Raw genomic sequence first — 21,685 nt, 5'->3', positions numbered from 1 at the left:
AGTCCTCACCCGATCACGTCCTATCATGAGATCGCGGCAATGCCGTCTACGTTCAGGCCCCGCTTCTAGTTCTGGTTCTCTCGCTGTTTCCACCACATCCGCAGCGACTGCCTCCACTGACGTCCTGAACCCCCCAAAGTCATCCCGAGGGTGGGAATCAACTTCTTCCAAATGCCTGTGCATGTTGATATTTTGGCCTCTTCCCATGAATCATGAATGTCCTGAATGGCCTCTAGAATGCTGAATCCTTTCCAGAAGGTTTTCAATTTGCTTTTCTCAGATCCATCAGAGAATCACTGTGAGAACCGTAGCCTTACGAATGTGTTTCTTTTTCTTTTTTTGTTTTTAATGAAAACATTTTAATTCTAGTGTAGTTAATATACAGTGTTGTATTAGTTTCAAGTGTATAGTATGGCAATTCAACAATTCCATGTATTAGAGTTCATCAAGATAAGTGTGCTCTTAATTCCCTCAGCCTGTTTTACTCACCTCCCCCGCCCCCTATGGCAACCCTCTATTCTCTATAGTTAAGAGTCTTGCTTTGTCTCTTTTTTCCTTTGTTCATTTATTTCTTAAATTCCACATATGCATGTAATCATACGGTATTTGTCTTTCTCTGACTAGCTTATTTTGCTTAGCATTATACTTTCTAGCTCCATCCATGTTGTTGCAAATGACAAGATATTATTTTTATGACTGAATAATATTCCATTGTGTGTGTGTGAGTGTGTGTGTGTGTGTGTGTGTGTGTGTGTGTGTGTATCTTCTTTATCCATTCATCTAATGTTAGACACTTTGGCAGCTTCCATAATTTGGCTCTTGTAAACAATATTGCAAGAAACCCAGGGGTGCACATATCCTTTTGAATTAGTGTTTTTGTATTCTTTGGGTAAATACCCAGTAGTGTGATTGCTGGATCACAAGGCAATTTTTTTGAAGAACCTCCATACTGTTTTACACAGTGGCTGTACCAGTTTGCATTCCCACCAACAGTACACGAGGGTTCCCCTTTCGCCACATCCCCACCAACACCTGTTGTTTCTTGAAGATTTTAGCCATGAAATGTGTTTCTTAAATAAGAAGACTTGAGAGTCAAAGTGACTCCCTGATTCATAGGCTGCCGAATGAATGAATGCTGTGTCAGCAGGCATGAAAGCAACATTCATCTCATTGTATGTCACCTCAGAGCTCTTGGGTGACCAGGTGCCTTATCATTGAACAGTAATATTTCCAAAGTAATTTTTTTTTTTCTGAGCAGGCGGTCTCAAAAGTGGTCTTTGAATATTTAATAAACCTTACTGTAAATGATGTGCTGCCCTCCAGGCTTTCTTGTTCCATTTATAGAGCACAGAGTAGGGTTAGCATAATTCTTAAGGGCCCTAGGATTTTTGCAATGGTCGATGTGCATTGACTTCAACTTTAAGTATCAGCTGCACTGGCCCCTAACAAGAGAGTCAGCCTGTCCTTTGAAGCTTTGTAGCCAGGCATTGACTTCCCCTCTCTAGCTCTGAAAGTCCTCGATGGCATCTTCTGCCAACAGAAGGCTCTTTCATCTACACTGAAAACCTGTTGTGCAGTGTAGCCACCTTCCTGAATTTTCTTAGCCAGACCTCCTGGGTAACTTGCTGCAGCCTCTACACCAACACTTGCTGCTTCACCTTGAACTTTTATGTTATGGAGACGCCTTCTTTCCACAAACCTCATGAACCCACTTCTGTTAGCCTCACACTTTTCCTCTGAGGCTTCCTCACCTCTCTCAGCCCTCATAGATTTGAAGAGAGTTAGGGCCTTGCTCCGGTTTAGGCTTTGGTTTAAGGGAATGCTGTGGCGGGTCTGATCTTCTAACCAGATCACTTAGACTTTCTCCACATCAGCGAGGCTGTTTCTCTTTCTTGCCACCTGTGTGTTCACTGGAGTAGCACTTTTAATGTCCTTCAAGAACTTTTCCTTCACACTCACAGCACGGCTAATGGTCGGCACAAGAGACCTCGCTCTCATCTCAGCCTGTCTCGGCTTTCAACATGCGTTTCTCACGAAGCTTCATCATTTCTAGCTTTTGACTTAAGAGAGGCATGAAGCTCTTCCTTTCACTCGAGCACTTGGAGGCCGCTGTAGGGTGACTCAACTGGCCTAATTTCAATATTGTTGCGTCTCAGGGAACAGGGAGCCCAGAGAAGAGGGAGAGAGATGGGAAACAGAACACGCACAACATTCATCCTTGAAGTTCACCATTTACATGGTGTTCCTGGCTTCCCAAAACCATTACAATAGGGACGCCAAAGATGACTGATCACAGATCATCCTAAGAAGTGTAATAATAATGAAAAAAATGGAAATATCGCGAGGATCACCAAAATGTGACACAGAGACACAAAGTGAGCAAATACTCTTGGAGAAATGGTACCAATAGACATGCTCAACGCAGGGTTGCTACAGACCTTCAATTTGTAAAAAAAAAAAAAAAAAAACAAAACAACAAAAAAAAAAACAACACAGTGTCTGCAAAGCATGATAGAGGAAAGTGCAATAAACCGCAGAATGCTGTATAGCAGAGAAAACTTACCCTCAAAGAAGTTACGTGATTTAACTGAGGTCACGTGGCAACTCAAAGGTGAAGTCAGAATCTAATTTTCCTGAATCCTTGAATTCTTGCACACTGCACACAGCTGTGTGCATTAGAACGTGTGTGTGTGTGTGTGTGTGTGTGTGTGTGTGTGTGGCAATAATCAAGCTCATTTGTAATGAACTTAAAGTGCTACCTAAGGAATATTACTAGGGAATTAAAATTTTGTGTAATGAATTTAGAATTCTAGCATATACTTTCAAATATAGGTTTTTAACTCCTGTTTCCAAATGAGGAAATGTATGTATCCCTCTTCTTAAATACGTATATAAATATAGGTAGAAAATAAGGTAACTCTTATATCGTAGTGTCATTTTTCATCCAAAGGTATTAAAGCCCTTGAAAAATGTCATTAACCCCATCTGTGCTTAGGCTGTGAAGCCAAAAAAGCCATTAATCCCCTGAGGAGAGGCAGTGATAAAATGTCTACTGTAGACCATACCCGAGACTGGGAGAGAAGAATTAATTTGTCCAAGGTCACCCAAAGTCTGTAGATGAACCTGGAGATAGGAGTGAAGGCTCTTCACAACAGCCACGTTCATTTGGGATCATGAGTTTATCACCATCTGCAGAATTGATGGGGACCTGCCCTGCCTTGCTGCTCAGAGGCGGCTGCCTTCCATCACCCCCTCACCGCACGGCTTGCTTTCGTCAGGGCCGCAGACAGGGCTCTCTAGAATGCAGGCAGCCCCACTCAGGGCTGGGGGCCTGCCCCATACGATGTTCGGACTCACTGGTTGGCATCAGGTGGCTTGCCATCCAAATTCTGGGTGCTGCCGGTGCCCTGCTGTACCTCCCGGGAGCTGACCTCTGGGCCCAGGCTCCTCTTTTGGATTCCTGGTCCCTGGCATTGACCCGGATTCTGACCTCCCTCAGCTTTCAGGGGAGCCTGCCCACCCAGGCTTGTGCTCCAGGCCACGGTACCGCCTCAACCACGGCCTTGTCCCGGCTTCAACCCACAGTTTCACCCACTTATGCCCTGTGGTGGCTTGTGATGTTTGTGTCCTGTATGATGTAGGGTTAGAGTTGAGCGCTGTGGTTCACATCCCTTCTCCAACACTGATACGCAGTGGAGACCCTCTCTGTGTCTCAGCTTCCTCATCTGTAAGATGGGGCAGTAAGACCTATATCAAAAAGCTGTTTGGAGGAGGAGGAGGGGGATGGTGTGTGTGTGTGTGTGTGTGTGTGTGTGTGTGTGTGTGTATGTGTCCACCACTTAAAACAGTGCCAGACCCTACCTGATGTGACAGCAAGAAATATTTTACGCAGCTTTTTGAGCTGAACCTAAACAAATCAAAGTAAGAAGAGGAACCATAGGGCTTACTGCTTTTATCAGTGAGATTTCTTTTTTTTTTTAATTTTTTTTTTTTAACATTTATTTATTTTTGAGACCGAGAGAGAGAGAGAGCATGAACAGGGGAGGGTCAGAGAAAGAGGGAGACACAGAATCTGAAACAGGCTCCAGGCTCTGAGCTGTCAGCACAGAGCCCAATGCGGGGCTCGAACCCACGGACCGCGAGATCATGACCTGAGCTGAAGTCAGACGCTTAACCGACTGAGCCACCCAGGCGCCCCAAGTGAGATTTCTTTTATTGACTTCACATGAAATAGATGAAGGTGATGATGAAAAGAGTAGTTAGGTGACAACTATTGAGCATTTTCTTCAGGCAGATGCCATGCTCAGCAGTATATTACCTAATGAAACGCCCACAACCCTGTGCTGCAGGTCTTGTAATTACCATTCCTGTTTTACAGATGAGAAACTGAGGCCTGAGCTAGTAAGTGGTGGGGGCAGAATTCAAACACAGGACCGGCTTCCGGCCGAGTCCACTGATGGGCACCTCCTGATCAGTTCATTTATTCAGAAGACCAAGGGGGTGGCGGTTGGTGGTGACCAGGTACAGGATGCCATTTTACTTCCCTTTCTTCCGAAAAGATTCGATAGATGTGAAGGATTTTGAGGAGGTTTTATCGTCTTTTCACGAAGGATTTGTAAACTAGGCGTTATGGGCGTGGATTGCAAGTGTTCTAACGTATTGTGACTTAACAAATAAAACCTGTGTCAGGGGGTAACTTGGATTTGTCTTTTCCCGGCTAGGGTAGGAGCTGTCTGTGGGGTAGGTGCATTAGTAACAAATCCCTTTCCTATCTGAATAGCAATTCAGTTGACTTCTAAAACTCTGACAGTGAACCCATTTTGACTGATATTGGTAGTGTTAAGAAATGTGGGGCAGCAGAGATACTAAAACGAACCACGTGTTTCTTCCTAGGAAGAGCTAAGGCTTTTCAGGAGGGGAAACTGGAGACAGAATTCTAAATGTCCTGTCAGTTCGTTCATTTAGTCTAATTTTCTTTCTCAGAGGGGAAATTGCTCAAGACCGTTTTGGATCCATTCAGTTCACTTAATTCGACCGTTCTTGGATGTTTTCTTCTTACAGTTTACAAATTGAGCCATTCGAAATGGTTAATCACGTCCGATCTATTGTTTTCAGCCAGTTGGAGCTGCGGTGTTTAATAGCAAATGGAAAGATGTGTCATTTTGGTCGATTTTCTTTGATTTCACAAAGAGATGTGGTGGGATGTCCAGTTGGTTTCCAGCGTTAAGTTATTCATTTGGGAAATACTGAGTTCAGGGTTTTTTTGTTTTGTTTTTTAATCTTTCAGTTTATTGTTAAAGGTGACTCTTGTCGTGAGTGTCATGGTGCTTTCACCTGGTGCGTGTTTCTTTTTTTTTTCAACATATGAAATTTATTGTCAAATTGGTTTCCATACAACACCCAGCGCTCATCCCAAAAGGTGCCCTCCTCAATGCCCATCACCCACCCTCCCCTCCCTCCCACCCCCCATCAACCCTCAGTTTGTTCTCAGTTTTTAAGAGTCTCTTATGCTTTGGCTCTCTCCCACTCTAACCTCTTTTTTTTTTCCCTTCCCCTCCCCCATGGGTTTCCGTTAAGTTTCTCAGGATCCACATAAGAGTGAAAACATATGATATCTGTCTTTCTCTATATGGCTTATTTCACTTAGCGTAACACTCTCCAGTTCCATCCACGTTGCTACAAAGGGCCATATTTCATTCTTTCTCATTGCCACGTAGTACTCCATTGTGTATAGAAACCACAATTTCTTTATCCATTCATCAGTTGATGGAAATTTAGGCTCTTTCCATAATTTGGCTATTGTTGAGAGTGCTGCTATAAACATTGGGGTACAAGTGCCCCTATGCATCAGTACTCCTGTATCCCTTGGGTAAATTCCTAGCAGTGCTATTGCTGGGTCATAGGGTAGATCTATTTTTAATTTTTTGAGGAACCTCCACACTGTTTTCCAGAGTGGCTTCCTGGTGCATGTTTCTTGAAGAAACACCTCTGGAGGAAGACAGGGTGTGCATCATCACGTGGGTGTAAGAAATGAACATTGGAAAGAACTCAGAAGACCGACCTGGGTTTTCATCCTGGTTCTGTGGCTCTGTTGTCTCATTTCTAAAAGGGGAGCATTGGATTGGATCATCTCTAATGCTCTCTTTTTTAAAAAATTATGGTAGGGGCATGGGTGGCTCAGTCGGTTAAGCGTCTGACTCTTGGTTTCAGTTCAGGTCCTGTTCTCATGGTTCGTGTGATTGAGCCCCAAGTTGGGCTCTGCACTGACAGCATGGGGCCTGCTTGGAATTCTGTCTCTCTCCTCCTTTCTCTGTCCCTCCCTTGCTTTCTGTCTCTCTCAAAAGTAAATAAATAAACATTAAAAATTATGGCAAAATACATCTAACGTAAAAGTTACGATCTTAACCATCTCTAAGTGTACAGCTGAGTATCGTGAAGTGTATTCATAGTGTTTGTGCAAATGCCCTTCAGGTCTCTTTTCACCTCACGAAACTGAAACCGTCCCCATTAAACAGCTCTCTGTTCTCCTCCCCCGGCCCCTGGCAACCACCCTTCTACTGTCCGTTTCTGTGAATCGGACTACGCCATAAGTGGAATCGTACAGTACTTGGCTTTTTTGTGTCTGGCTTATGTCACGTAGCATGATGTCCTCAAGGTACATTGGTGTTGTAGCATGTGACGGAACTCCCTTCCTTTCTAAAGCTGGATAATATTCCGTGGTGCGTCTACGCCATATTTTCTTTACCCACTCCAGTGCTACTTTTAGATTGAAACTTTCGAATTTTCGGTGATCCTCATCTGCCAGCCAAAGCTGTGGAGCAGGCAGTGTGGCCGAGGGGTGGGCAGCAGGTTAAGGGTGAAAGGCGGGTGCTGCTTCTCCAAGGGCGGGCTGTTGTCCTGGCCAACGGTGGCATTTAGAGCGTGTGGAAGATGCAGTGAGTCTATACCTGCTGGCTTATGATAACCCGGCTTTGGTTCAGCACAGGTAGAGAAATGGCTTAAGTGTTCCAGCACTTTTTAGGGTTTTTTTCCCCCCAAAAAGTCTGTATTTTATCAAGGTTAAGTGACGTGTCACTGGATCCCGAGGCATAACAAATGAGTCCATAATAAGTATGGGGTTCTTCTCCACTCAGTGGTATTTCTATTCTTGAGACAAAGATCATTTCAGGAAATGCTGCCAAAGGTAGACACTCTCCTGTGTTTTGCTCTCTCTCCTCCCTGTCTCTTGTCATGGTCCCTTTGGCGTTTTGAGAGGATACCTCTCTGTGTGGCTGTATCTTGGCTTTTAAACTGTTCCCGGTTTTGTTGGCAAAGGCTTACAAGTACGTTTCTTGTTGCAGTCTGTGAAGAAAATTGAAGGATGTCTGCCGCTGTCCAATTGTTATAATTATAGCAAATGGCAGTTGAAAGCAGAAAAGGGCAATTAGAGAGAAAATTCCTTCCTGTCTGCTGGAGAAGACAAGGAAAATGGCAGATTTAGCTGCTTACGCTTTGCACTTTGTCAGAGAAATATTTTTTTTAATGTTTATTTGAGAGAGAGAGAGAGAGAAAGTGTGTGTGTGTGTGTGTGTGTGTGTGTGTGTGTGTGTGTGTGTGTTGGGGGAGCAGGGGAGGGGCAGAGAGAGTGGGAGAAAGAATCCCAAGCATGCTCCCCGCCGTCAGCGTGGAGCCTGATGTGGGGCTCCATTTCATGAGCCATGAGATCATGACCTGAGCTGAAATCAAGAGTCCGACACTTAACCGACTGAGCCACCCAGGAGCCCCACCAGAGAAATCTTTCAGGAACCCCTCCCCTGATCTACCCGGGATCGGGAACAGGTATTTCTTTGCTCACGTCCAGATTTCTATGTCCAGAGCTCCGCTCTAAGAAGCCCCTTCCGTGCTCCTGAAGTCTCATGACCAAAGGCACTCATGCCTCCTGGGGCCTTGCTTAGGCCCCCGGTGCTGCTCCTCAGGTGGGAGAGAACATGGCGGTGATGTTCTGGATGACAGTATGTCTGAGCCCACGAGATGAGATGATAAGTACCATAATTAGTGGAGGTCCTCTTCATGGGAAACACACACTCGCGGCATCGATACGGTCTCCGTTCGGTTTGCCATGCTTTTGACTTTACGGGGTTTTAAGTGAACTCTCCCAAGACCAGTGGGAACCAGTTAAGTGTTAGCTCCATTTGATACAGGAGGCGAGAGGCCCAGTGACTTGCCCAAAATCACGTAGGAAAGGGGTAGCCCCGTAGGAGGCTCCCACCAGGAGGCAGAAGTACGTCATTGCTGTTCCCTCCCTCCTAAGTTTTCGTCTGTTTCGTTAGGGAGCATTGTCAAGCTCTCGTCGTCCGCGTCGTCCCCAAATGTTGCTGCATGCCGTTCATATGTATTTGGTGTTTTGCTAGCTATGGTATACGACGAGACTTAACCTGACTTACCTTCTTCTCTTCTGTCTAAAATACAGAATTTGGAGAAAGGTGGTATCTCAAGGAAGAGTGACGTAGGTAAGTAATGACTTTTTTTTTTTTTTTTTAACTTATGCGTGTGTGCCCAGGTACGTTTCTTATAAATTATATTTCAGTGAAGTGAATTTCTCCTTCTGATTTTATTTATGAGGTGAAGATCGCTGTGCAAATGTTCTGGTCTCTCCCGAAGACACGGGGAGAACACTTTTCAGATTGACATAGTGGCTCGTGATTTGTATTGGAAACGACAACTCGTATGTTAGATTTGATGTCCTTGGCCACCATTTGGTGAGTTTCCAATGAGGGCAGACGGCTATGCGTGGTGGCAGCTGTGGGGGCCGCGGAGGTGAGCAGGGCGCAGTGTCTGATGTGAGAGGCCCTCTGACCTCGGCCTGGAGCCAGAGTCACTTGTTGACGGGCAGACACTGTTTCCCCTACAGGTTAGCTTGCCAATCACTTCTGTCAAACCCATCCCGAGAACCCTGGCGCAGAAGCAGCGACTTGTGACTTTGTGGACACCCCTACACTTCCATCCCGGCCCGTGTTCACCCTATTTTGTCCTCCCTTTCAGGATATTGTAAGCATCTTCAAAAATGTAACCACGACATCAGTTTCTCCTTCTTCTTCTTTCTTCTTCTTCTTCTTCTTCTTCTTCTTCTTCTTCTTCTTCTTCTTCTTCAGCTGTGAGAAATATGCCTCAGTGTGAGAGCATAAGACTGATGTCTGCATGTTGGGTCTCTTCCGAAAGGGTGTGAACTTTGTCGACGTCAGTCATCCCAGGGTAGGCCATGGAGACCTACAAGGTGGGCCTTGGACAGGAGGGGAAGGGCACACTTTCCTCTCTAGGCCTGCCTTGTGTGGGGCTGGGCTCTGCAGGGTCTAGATGGCAGGAGAGGCTCCCCGGGTGGAAGGGGAAGGATGGCCTGTACTGGGGCCTGGGCATGCAGGGGACCACGGGGGCATGGGTCAGAGACTTCCGCTCTGAGACTGCGTATTTAAGGAGCGACGTTGGGTCATTGCCTTTTCTTCTTTGTATCACGACACCCTGTATGGCTCAGCCACTCCTCCCCACGTGGAGATGTTCTGTCAGCTGTCAACCCTTGTGGGTGGGGCATTGGTTTACTCTATGGGAGCTGATAGGGCTCCTTATAGAAAATGGTTATTAAATGAACTAATGATGCTAGTCTGGAACATGGGCTTCAAAGTGCCAAGGGGAAGTTGCCTGGATAAGTAAGTCAACATCCTTGCTCTGACAAGTGGTCAAATCTAGTGATACGTACCTTGGTATCAGCATGTCCGAACAAGACCCAGGAGGCTTATTTGCCCACAGGGTTAACATGGGTCTGCAGGCCCCGGGTGGGGGGCCTACAAAAGCAGCCCTCCCAGAAGGATCAGAGTCGCGGCCGACTCCCAGGGCCTCCTCCCAGGGCAAGGAGGCCTGCTTTCTGTTTGGGCTCACTGCCTCGTCAGTAGATTCATGGGCGAACGTCGTTCTCACCAAGTAAAACACAATTGGAGTGGCTCTGCACGTGTGTGTGTGCGTGTGCGCGCGCGTGCGTGTGTATTTAAGGTCTCTAGCGCTTTTGCTTTTATCAGAAGAACCCCACGCTATTTCCTGTCACGATGAAATCCGTGTTTCTAGATGACGTCTGACCAGGAAAGACTGGCGATTCGTAGAGTGGTTGGCACGTGATAGGTGCTCAGCAGCTGAAGAATAGAGAACATTTGTTTGCTTTTTCTTTGAAGAATGTTTCTCCCTCAGGGATCTTCTCTGACCACCTCCTTGGTTCTGTCACCTTTCCTTAATGCTCTGCAGCTCACCCTTGGTCTCAGAACCGCAACGGTCCTTTCCTAGCCTTGACTGACTTCCTTTTCTTCCTTTCTAGACCACTATGCCCCTCATTATTGTCAGGCACTTAGTGGGCAACCCGTTTCTTCTGCCTTCCCGGAGGAGAGCAAGGGCAGTCCGTCTTGAGTTGTGACGGTGTTTGCTGATGGCAGATGGCAGTGAGTTCAGAGAAGTTCAAGGGAAGTGATGAGGAACTAGTAGGATTGTCTTACTTAGCTCCACTGACTGGGCAGTGGGAGCTCAGGAGTCAGAGAGTGGGGGCAGCACAGGCAGAGAAGACGGCGGCCAAGGTGGGCCCTGGGGTCTGGACTCAGCCAGAATGTGACCCAGTTTGGGGGGCTTAGGATCTCTGTCAGCAAAATATTTCTTGCAGCTGCTGTAAAGAACATCAGTAAATTAAGTGTACAAGTGATTTTCAGCACCTAACTGTGCTAGCCTGTTTGTTTGTTTGTTTGTTTGCTTGTTTTTCCTGGAATGGAGGTGGGGCTGAATGGCGTGTCATTGATTTTCTGTCATTCATTATTAACAGGGCTTTAGGAACTGGGTTGGGTAGACCCTTACTTTTTTGTCTCCTCGCTAGTAACTGCCCCATGTGCATCCGACTTCCTAGCCATACCCGTTACTGTGTTCAGGGCCGTAATTCCCCTTGCTGTCCCCTCTGTCGGGAAGGTCCTCCCATCCCTTCTTGGGGCATCCCCAGGACACAGTGTCCCTGTCCCTTCTTCTCTGGGATCCCGGATGGCTCCGTGGCCCTTCCCCAGTTCGAAAGCTGCTAATCTCTAGCTCCACCCTCTTAGTGTGGCACTTGTCCTTCGTGCTCAGATCTGGCTGAGCCAGCCTTCCTCTCTAGACCCAGCTTCCCTCTCTAACTTTATCGTGGACTGTTCCCTTCATCTTTTTCTCAGAAATGCTTGACAGATTCGCCTACTCCTGATGCTGCAGAGATAAGGCAGGCCGTGGGCTCTGTGATAACCCCACTTCCTTCTCTGCCACTGGTCTGCTACCCTCTGTGCCCGAGTCTGCAGAAAATCGCTGCATTTTATTTATTTATTTTAAATTTAAAAACAGTTTTTGAAATTATTTTCTTATTTTGAGAAAGAGTGCAAGTGGGGGCGGGAGGGGGGGGGAGAGAGAGAGAGAGAGAGAGGGAGGGAGAGAGAGAGAGAGAGAGAGAGAATATCCCAAGCAGTTTCCAGACGGTCAGTGCACAGAGCCTGACACGGGGCTTGAACCCGTGAAACCGTCAGATCATGACTTGAGCTGAAGTTGGATGGTTAACCGACTGAGCCACCCAGGTGCTCTGAAAATTGCTGCATTTTAAAGGGAACTCAGGAAAGGCCCCTTTCCAGGAGCTCTGCTTGCACATGTCCCCCCTCTGTGCTCCCTCAGTTTTGCACTTGGCTCCATATTGGAATGGCTGCCTTCTGCCTTCTGCACTAGACTCAGGCCCGGATGTGATGGGACTGTGCTTGCTCACCTCTGTGTGCCAGAGCCTTGCACTCAGCACAGGCTTCGAGATGTTTGCTGGGTGAGTGCACCTAGCGTGCGTGATCAAGGCATGAGCAAAAGGAAGGTGATGGTTTCTTAGATGCAGAAAAAACAAATACAGCTCATAGCACACGACTCGAGCATAAGCAGAGGGGAATAACTCCCTTTTTTTCTTCTTGCAAAGCCTCTTCTCCCCATGGAGGAACTGTTGTCTTTGTGGGAACAGTGGGAGTTTTGCTGATCTGGTAGAAGAAATGGCAGGAGTTGATTACTGCAGGATTAACGTTGTGGCAGATGGATTTGCTCTTTTAAAACCTCTGTTATGAATTATTGTGAACATACAGGAAGCTACAAAGAGTAATACAATGATATCTAGGTAGTTACCACCTAGTTTAAGGAATAAAATACTCCTAACACAGCTGAAGCTTTTTTACTATTATCTTGATATGGTGTTTATAGCATTCTCATGTAATCTTTTATATTTTTACATCATACATGATATATATGCATCCATATAGTATATATCCATCTTCTATATGTTTGTGTGTATCTTTTCACAGACGATTGATTTATATAGTTGTGCCTTTGTGGCTTTTTTTTTTTTTCAGTCTATACGACTCATCTATAATATCCATTTGGATCGATGCAGTTTTTATTGCTGTATAGTATTCTAATTTGTGTATCTTGTTAGCGGGTTTTGAGTTGCCTCAGATATTTTCCTTTTACACCATCCTGCTGTGAGCTCTCCTGTCCTATATCCTTGTTTTTACACATATGCAAGTTTCTCAAGGATGATTAGTAGGAGTGGAGTTTCTGGGTCATTGGGAATGTGCATCTTCAGCTCTATTAAATTTTGCAAAAATCATTCTCTGAAGTTTATTCCATTTTTAACAAAAGCAAGCCTTGATCACCCCTTTTTTGATATGTCACTTACATTAATGTTTCAGATGTAGTAGATTGAAAATTACATTTCAGTTGAAATATAAGACACCCGTTTAAGGCTTATCTGTGTGTCCTATTTATAGAGCCAAGAAGCTGATTTGAAATAGAGGCAGGTATGTGGAATGTTCATATGTATATAAATTCCTAAAGGAAAAGAATTAGGTCATATTCAGTAGGTTGTTGAGCATTTCCTTTTTAAATTTTTTATTGAGTCTTAACCAAAGAGCATTTTGGCTTATTTTTAGGATCTAGATGGCTCATTGTGGAGCTATTTGTTGTATGAATATCGGAGTGAGTGAATAAATGAGCGGAACTATAGAACTGAACAGAAGAGCAATAAAATATAATGGAATAAAATTAAAACCAGATTATGTCCCTGAGTCGAGCTGTTAAAGGGAAAGGCACATGGCGGGGGTCAGGTCACCACGTTCGTTGCTGTAAACCTGGCTGGAGGCAGCAGTTTACGTGAAGTCTGCCTTCTGCCAACACACGATGGCCGTTTCTATGTGTTGCTTTATTGCAAGCTCAGAACCTCATGTGCTTCTCCGCCGTGGGGACTGAGCAACACTCTTCACTGGCAAGACCTCCGATAGTCGTCCCCGGTCAGGTGGGCCTAGCGTGCGAGGTTTCCTACTTTGCTAGCCGTTGCAAGAAAGTTGGCCGCCCTGAGGTGAGTCTCTAGACGGCTGGCAAATATTTCCAGTGTAGTTGGAGACAGACTTTTATGCCACGCTTCTTGCTAACACCCTGCTGCTGTGGAATTGTGGCTGTTTTCCTGGAGATAACACTTCATTCAGGCTAGGTGCCTCGGGAAGCAGGGTAGAGATTATTGAGGTATTTATTTGCAAGCTCTTGTGAGCTCATGGGACAGGAGCAGCCACTGGTGAATGTCACCTTGAAGAGTCATCCAGAATATTCTTGAGGTAGTGCGTACGTCTGCGAGGGCTGCTGAATCGAGGTACCGCCAGTTGTGTGGCTTAAACAGCAGAAATCTGCCTCACAGTTTCGAAGGGTAGAAGTCTCCGATCAAGGGGCGGGCAGGGGTTGCTTTGTTCTGAGGAACTTTCTCCTCGGCTTGTAGATCGCTGTCTTCTCCCTGTGGCTTTGTATCATCTTCCTTCCGTGCGTCTGTGTCTACATTTTCTCTTTTCACCAAATATGATCAGGTGAGCACCTCCGCTAACGACCTCACTTTACCTCGATTACCTTTGTGAAGACCTGGGTCCAAATAAGGTCACATTCTGAGGTCCTGGGCATCAGGACTCCAGCATACGCGGTTTGGGAGACACGCTTCAACCCATAACAGCAACAGTACAATGGAGGATAATGTGGACATTTTTGGAAGGCTCGTGGCAGACAAGATTCTCAGCTGCTGGGGAGGCTAGTGTTCTAGACATTCTCATACTTTCTCACGTTCATAGTCATTCTTTGGACAGATGCAGGTGTGGACTCACGGTTTGTTACCACGGGTTTGATCTAAGACAGCGAACTCATTTACCTGCTCACTTCTTTTTTTTTTTTTTTTTTTTAACCTGCTCACTTCTAAGGGAGGATGTTTCAGAGATCATTGTAAAAAGAGATTTTGTCACTGTGATTACATTTAAATCGATTTTTCCCCCCTAAGAGTTTATAGCCTGAAGGCTTGCCTTGTTTTTAAGTTTATTTCGGTTGCTGAAAAATAAATACCTGAAAAAAAATTTGTTTTTTCCTTTGGTTCTAGATTTAAAAGGAATTGTATTTGTCATCCAGAGTCAAAGTAATTCTTTTCATGCAAAGAGAGCAGAACAGTTAAAACAAAGCATCTTAAAGCAAGCGGCAAATCTTACACAGGTAGGTAGCAGTGACTGGGATGTCTGCTCCTTACTTCTTTGTTGATACATTTGTGTTTTCCAAAGTACCCCATCTGTAGAGAATTAGTTTCATTCAGATGAAAATAACTCGTCTGACTTGTTTTGCCTATTTTATATTGACTGGTGTTTAAAATGCCCTAGTTAATTCCTAATGCTCCAAGCATCATCTTCTAAATTTTTCTGATTTTGTTAAATTTAAGAGACTTATGTAATTGTGTAGGACTGTTGTGGTTTTGCCATATAGTATGAGAAAAAGAAGGGGAAGGAGTAACATTTTAAAAGCAGGGCTTAAAATAGCAGAGATAATTAATGTTCAAAATTTTAGTACCAGGTTCTAAGGCAATTTTCATGTTGAAGTAACATTTTCATTAACCTTAGTGTGATGTTTCCTCCGTGAGTCTCTTAATCTCTTTTTTTAATTGGATATCATTAATTGAGCCTTTGAGTTGATTTGTAATGTAATATCCAAGAAGGATTAAGAAGAGAAAGATGGACCCATGCAGGTACATTTTAATAATATTTAAAATAGGCATGAACTGAATCTAAAGCTGTTATGAGTAATGCTGGCAGGTTGAGTAAAGGAAGACCTACCTTCTTCTCTTCCCACAGAGGTGCTTTCTTCTTTAGCCGAGCAAAAAAAAAGAAAAAAAAAAAGAAAAAAAAATTCCTCCAAGCCTACTCGCCACACTGCATTACCATGGCCTTCAAGACAGAAGTGCTTGTCTGTAGATAAATGCCATCCCTCAGCTCTCTCGGCATCGCTTTGACGGGAAATGTGCTTTCTTTCTGTTGGTGGGTGCTGGGATAAATAAAGGATTGGAAATATCAATGGAAAAATTAGCAGCCTTAATGGGATTCAAGGCAGAGACGCTGCTGAGAATAAGGTTTAGTTGTGCTTAATCTTTAAATGCTTTACATATACAAGTCATCCAACCTCCCAGCATCCTTGTGAGGACGGGTCCTTTGTTTCCCTACTTGGAGCATTGTACCTTCTCGAGGGAGACAAAGACTTACGTGCCAAAAGCAGATTTTTTTTTTTTTTTTTTTTTTTTTTTTTTGGTAACTGGCTCTAGGAGCAGCTTGATGTGTTTAAAATTCTTCCTTGTCTGGAAACCCAACTTTTGGAGATTGTCTTCTACTAAACCTTGTCTGATTTCATCAGAGAGGCAGACGAGCGGCAACCTCGACTGGTCTTCCGTTCGCTCTGGTAAAGGCACTAGTGGAGCTGCTAAGCCAAGGCCGTGGCGGGGAGGATGGGGAATCGGTAGCCTGAATAATCCCTCACTTGGGTCCAGGCAGGCGTTAATGGAATTTTGCTCAGTCGGGCCTTGGCAGTTACCCCAAATCGTGGAAGCAGTGATGACATCAGGACAGAGTTATGTGTGGCTTACTCATATATGAATTAAGAGCATGTGTATCCCTACGTGCCCGTAGGTGTCCTTGCTCTCAGAAATACCTTCCCTCTTACAGAGGCAGAGTCATGTGGTTTAGATTCTGTGTCTCCCCCATTTACTCCGGGTGACTCGGCTTTTGCTTCCTCCGTCGCACCTTAAACCTAGAGGGCAGGTCAACATATGGCAGTTGAATCGAATCCAGAGGAAATTGAACAAATTAAGATTAAAACTTACTTTAAGTAGATTATGTTACCCATTTGAACATTTTTTTGTTAATTCTTAAATTGATAGTGGTCAAAACCCCTCTCCTATTAACTAAAATAGCTATGTGTCCTCTCCCAGTGAAACTAGAGTGTAGGGAAATGAGTAAAAAGAAATTGAGTCTGAGTTGGGGCTAGGGAAATGTGATCTCATGGGTGAGTGAGTCTTTGAGGGACCATGTGGAAAAGAAGAAGAAAATTCACTGGACTGCTTTAACACAGACAACATGGCCATGACTTAAGGAAGGTGGAGATGCACTTCCCCTCACGAATGGTTGAGTTAGTGGGTGGCCTGGGGGTGGGCAGCTCAGCTCCAGATTCCTTCTGTTTTCTTATTTTCCCATGGGGCTGAGGTGTCTTGTCCTCCCTGGCATGGTTGGAACTGGTTTACCCCCACTACATTCACATTCCAGGGTGTGGAGGACAACCGGTTTCCTTTTAGGGATGTGACCGTGAAGTTGTACACATCATTTCCCCTGCATACCGTTGTAGGACATAATCACATGGCACACTGAGGCTGGAAAGGGTAATATCTAGTCGGTGGCCTTTGGATCCACTCAGAACTCAAGGAGCTCTAATCACTAAAAGGAAGAAGAGACAAAGTGACATCTCCGCTAAAGTCAGGATTTTGTTTACACATCAAGGACTCGCATTCCAGCATCGTGCCTACAGCTGGCAGTACTCCGTCCTACGCTTAAGAGTTGTGAGAGCCCAGAGCCCGTGTTAAGTGTTCTTACCACAGCATGATAAAAACAGGTAAATGAAAAATTAGGTACTAGTGTGGTTAAGGAGGGGGCGAGGGAGCCGGGAGGCTTTCTCTGTCGACAGCCAGGTCAAGGCAGCAGCGTGTCGTGCAGGAGGTGGGCAGTGTGGGTGCCAACCTGGAAGGTCAGGTAGGGACCTGACCACAGAGGAGCTGTGTGTCCTGTTAAGGACCCAGACCTTTCTCAGGACCTCTCAGGATGCCCTCTGGGCATTTGAGAAGTGTTTCTTAGAGATCCAAGACTTGGCAGTACACTCGGGAGGAGCCCGCAGTCACTGTTACTAAAAGCACCCCCCCGGGGCAAACATGACTGGTAGGGAGAGCCATTAGGTTTAAAGCCGTCACTCTGGTTTAAAGCCGTCACTCTGGTGGTTGTGAGGAAGGCAGCTGAGCAGACCCAAGACCGGGGCAAGGAGCCTAATCTAAGGTCCTTGGACCCATCCAAGCTAACGTGGCCCGAAATGGGGGTGTAGACCGCTGCTGGTGCTTTGTCACAGGCAGTTTGGGAAGTGCCGGGCCGGGGGTGAGGAGTGGAGCTGGGGGGAGTGGGGGCAGTCGGGGGTGATTTGAAGCCACACCCGGGGAGTTTGGGCGAAGGCCTCAGGAGGCGTCAGGACCAGTGCCCCGCTAGGTCTGGTGTGGAGGGACGGGGCTACCATCTGAGGTGGAGGATGGGATTGGCAGGTTTGCAGGGTGCTGATGACTTCCGGTTGCTATAGATGAAGTCTCAGGTGGAGGTGTCAGCTGCCCGAGCCTGGATTTTGTTCGCTTTAAACTCAGGAGAAACCTTTGACCCGAAGGTGGTGGATTTGGAATCGGGAACGTACCCAGGTAGTAGCTGAAAGCCCGAAGGTGCTGCTTTCAGGGGAGCAGTGGGAGCCTGGGAAAAACCGGGATCTGGGGGCCTGGCAGAGTGGGAGCAGTTTCTGGGGAGACAGAAGGAATGCGTGAAACACAGAAGGTGCGTTGTCTGATGTCAGGGAACCTGAAGGAATAGCCTTTCAAACAGCGATCAATACTACCCTGTTCCCAAGACAGAGCTTGTAATTGAGGGTCTCAAAACGTCCATTTCACTGGGTTCGTCTTGTGCGCCTGTCCTGCCTGCGCACTTACCTCGGGAGGCATCCACACCCAGAGTGCTTTGCCGGCGCAGATGCTGTTGTTATTGTTATTCTTCATTGTGGTAAGAAAAAAAAAAACCATAAAATTTGCCCGCAAACGTTTTTAAGTACTGTAAAGTACATTCACGTTGTGTAACCAACTTCCAGAACTTTTGTCTTTCCAACGGAGACTTCATACCCGTTAAACAACAATTGTACATTTCCTTTTCCCTCACCTCTTGGCAACCACCTACTTCCGCTTTGTCTCTGTGAATCTGACTGCTCTATGTACCTCCTATAAGTGGCATCTTACAGTATTTGTCTTTTTTTTTTTTTTTTTTTTTACCGGCTTATTGTACTTAATGTGGTAATGTTGTCAAGAGGTTCATCCATGTTGTAGCCTGTGACAGGGCCTCCTCCCTTTTGAGTTGCAGGCTCCACGCTCGGTGCAGAGCCCGACTCGGGGCTTGACCTCACGACTGTGAGATCACGAACTGAGCCAAAATCAGGAGTCAGGCGCTCGACCGACTGAGCCCCCCCAGGTGCCCCTGCCTCCTTTTTAAGGCGGAATATTATTATTGTTACTTTGACAGCCTCTCCTCTGTGTCTTCTCTGGTAACCTTGGTCTACCATGACGGCTGTTTTCATCCACTACTTTCTGGGGTGCTCTTTTGGTATTCCACATGGGCTCCCCCGCAGTGCCCTTTCTCCTCTTGGGCATCTGTCCTGCCTTCAGAATCTGGAGGGAGGCAAGACCACTGTACCTCTTCTTGTCTCCCCCTGCGGCACCTAGCGTAATGCCACACACCGACAGTGTTAGGAACGGTTATTTTCACGGATACGTTTTTCTCAGCTTTTAAAGCTTAGAAAGCAGTTCCATTTCACTGAAGTATATACCTCTTCTAGCACTTTAATTTATGCTTGTGTTTCAGTTTGCTTATACTTAATTTTTATTGTCCTTTACGTTTACAGTTTGCAGTTTAGACATGTTTAGTAGGTGCCTTCGATTGCCACTAGGTGGCAATGTTGGTTTTACGTTTAAAGACCCGTAATTAAGCAACATCATTAAGCAAACCCTTCTTTTCCAGCATTTGATTTCTGTGATAATAAATGGAGTCTAGACTAAAGCAATAAAGAAGCTTCCCTTTAATTGTAAGGTAGTCTATTTTTCTTATTCTGAAACTCTTTCCTAGGATGGAAGTCAGCTACGAATACTGAGGTAGTTTTGACAAAACTTTTAACACTTGGATTTAGTTTGCTCCTAAGATCCAGCCTTTTCGTAGTTGAAATGGCCAGAAAGATTTTAGAGGCTGCAACTGGACCTGATATTGGTTCATTTTTTCTCCTTATAGGGTTTTTTTTTTTTTTTATGCCACGTATGTGATTAAAAGCTGAATTTTAGGGGCGCCTGGGTGGCGCAGTCGGTTAAGCGTCCGACTTCAGCCAGGTCACGATCTCGCTGTCCGTGAGTTCGAGCCCCGCGTCAGGCTCTGGGCTGATGGCTCGGAGCCTGGAGCCTGTTTCCGATTCTGTGTCTCCCTCTCTCTCTGACCCTCCCCCGTTCATGCTCTGTCTCTCTCTGTCCCAAAAATAAATAAAAAACGTTGAAAAAAAAAAAAAAAGCTGAATTTTAAAGATCCAAAGACTTGTTGACAGCTAACATAGGGTCTACAGACAATACTTGGGGCAATGGCAAGCTCGCCTGATCTAGAACTACATGAACACTGAGCAATAAGGTTAAATTCAGAGAATTAAATGTTGAGATGCACAAATCACGGGGGGGTGGGGCAAAGCCCCTTTAAGAGGCAGGTATGGTTCCCTGCTTAAAATTGATCTGGGACTTGTTCTTCGAAATTGACATATTCTTGAGAAAGAATTGACAGCTAATTCATCAGCCATGGGAGGGGAGAAAAGGAGAGTCTAAGACAGAGGTTGTCAGGACCTCCCCAGCACTGTGATGGGGAGCTTGCTCGCTCCTTCGTGGAGGGGTCAGTCCCACGGTTTGGCAGGCGTGCGCCGTGCCTCTAACTGAACAGCATGTCTGGGGCCCTCGTGTCACTTGGGATCTGGACCGTGCAGTGTTCAGGTTCCCCAGAGATTTGCCCACCATGAGCATTCACAAAAGTTGCTTGCCGAGGGAGGGATCAACAGTAAGTTTTATCATTTGAATATTTATCTGATAGCCCAAAATATCTATTCCTCCCACACTACCAGATGTCTAGAACTGCTGTTTATTCATTACTCTTGTCAGGTTGCACTTGACTGCAAAATCTGCCAAAAATTAAGGTGCAAAAATTTAATGGTTTCTGTGATTATGCATCTGCTTCTAGCTGTTCTCTTTGCTTTGGCAAGTCATTACCTGTGCCTGTTTTGCCTCAAGGGGCTAAAATGAGGTCTTATTAAAAACACAAACATTTTTCATGCATCTAAATGTGAATATAAAACCAGGAGCCTAAACTGACTTTCCGTCTGAAACTTAGTGCTGTTTGGGAGGTTGCGGCTAAAATAATTCGAGTCGTCGTGGGTTATCATTCCCGTCTCCAGTGTTGACGCTTACGATGCAGCTTATCATGGCTCTGTGGTTTATAGCTATGTGTTTCTCCTAATCGCTGAGACTGCAGACTTCACCAAGTGCTCGTCTCTGAGCAGAGTGCCATTCTTGATTGCCACGGAGTGAAGGGTTCGAGAAGGTACGCTAGCTCTTTGCGGCACTCACGAGGTAGATGGTACCTGTTTCGTGGTAGAAACGACAGTATCATTAAGTAGGTAAGAGAAGTCCAAGATAAGCATTTAAAAATATCTGACAACTATTAATTGGACATCTGTGGTTGTATTGGGTACTTATGAATGTAACAGGACATCTCTAGACAATACGCAGGGCCCTTTCGAACGATGGTGCCCGTTTGAGGCCATCAAAGCCGTAGAGCAGTATGTAAAAAGCACACGTTAATAATGTTTTCCTTGTACACGTGAAGCCTGAGGGGACAAAGATGGAAGGTGTGTCCAGTCACGTGAGAGGAAAGTGAGAAAGGGGAAAGTGAGCCGGAGGGATGTCCGTGCAGAGCATGGAAGCTGGAACTGGAAGACAAAGACAACTTGTCAGGAAGGCTTACTTTTAGTATTATTATTTTTAAAGTGTATTTATTTTGAGAGCGAGAGAGAGGGAAAAAAAAGCGTGAGTGGGGGAGGGGCAGAGAGAGAGGGAGAAAGAGAGACTCTGAAGCAGGCTCCTCACTGTCAGTGCAGAGCCCGACGTGAGGCTCCCTCCCCCTGCACCACGAGATCATGACCTGAGCCAACGTGGGACGCTTTACCCACTGAGCCTCGCTGGCGCCCCAGGAAGGCTTACTTTTAAGATGCCAGGTGGCAGCTGGGATTTTTGGAGCAGTTTGGGTGATGCGTAAAGATGTGTTCACAGGGGGACGTGTAGCGAGTGGTCTTTTTAGATTGGAAATAAAGTCAGTGAGAAGGGGGATGTGGTTGAATAGGGGGTTCCTAAATGCAGATCTGTAGATACGAGGGTACAGACTTTGAAGAAGTGCTCTTTTCTTTCCTTAGATTTTTTTTTTCCTCCCTGCATTACAGATGG

At 45.6% G+C, this 21,685-nt stretch overlaps 1 protein-coding gene across 1 annotated transcript in view; it reads left to right on the top strand.

The window, feature by feature from the left end:
- The window catches only part of B3GLCT (beta 3-glucosyltransferase), a 109,831-nt gene that overhangs the window by 6,581 nt on the left and 81,565 nt on the right, over window positions 1-21,685 (top strand). Inside the window, exons 3-4 of the mRNA XM_078435753.2 lie at window positions 8,450-8,489; window positions 14,450-14,559. Of these exons, the coding sequence (XP_078291879.1) occupies window positions 8,450-8,489; window positions 14,450-14,559 (150 nt within the window). The remainder of the gene's footprint in view (window positions 1-8,449; window positions 8,490-14,449; window positions 14,560-21,685) is intronic.

The sequence above is a fragment of the Panthera onca genome, chromosome A1 (genome assembly GCF_046562875.1).
Source record: "Panthera onca isolate mPanOnc1 chromosome A1, mPanOnc1 haplotype 2, whole genome shotgun sequence".
NCBI classification, from domain to species: Eukaryota; Metazoa; Chordata; class Mammalia; order Carnivora; family Felidae; genus Panthera; species Panthera onca.
The sequence above is the reverse complement of the archived record's forward strand: the minus strand, read 5'-3'. Positions and strand labels throughout refer to the sequence as shown.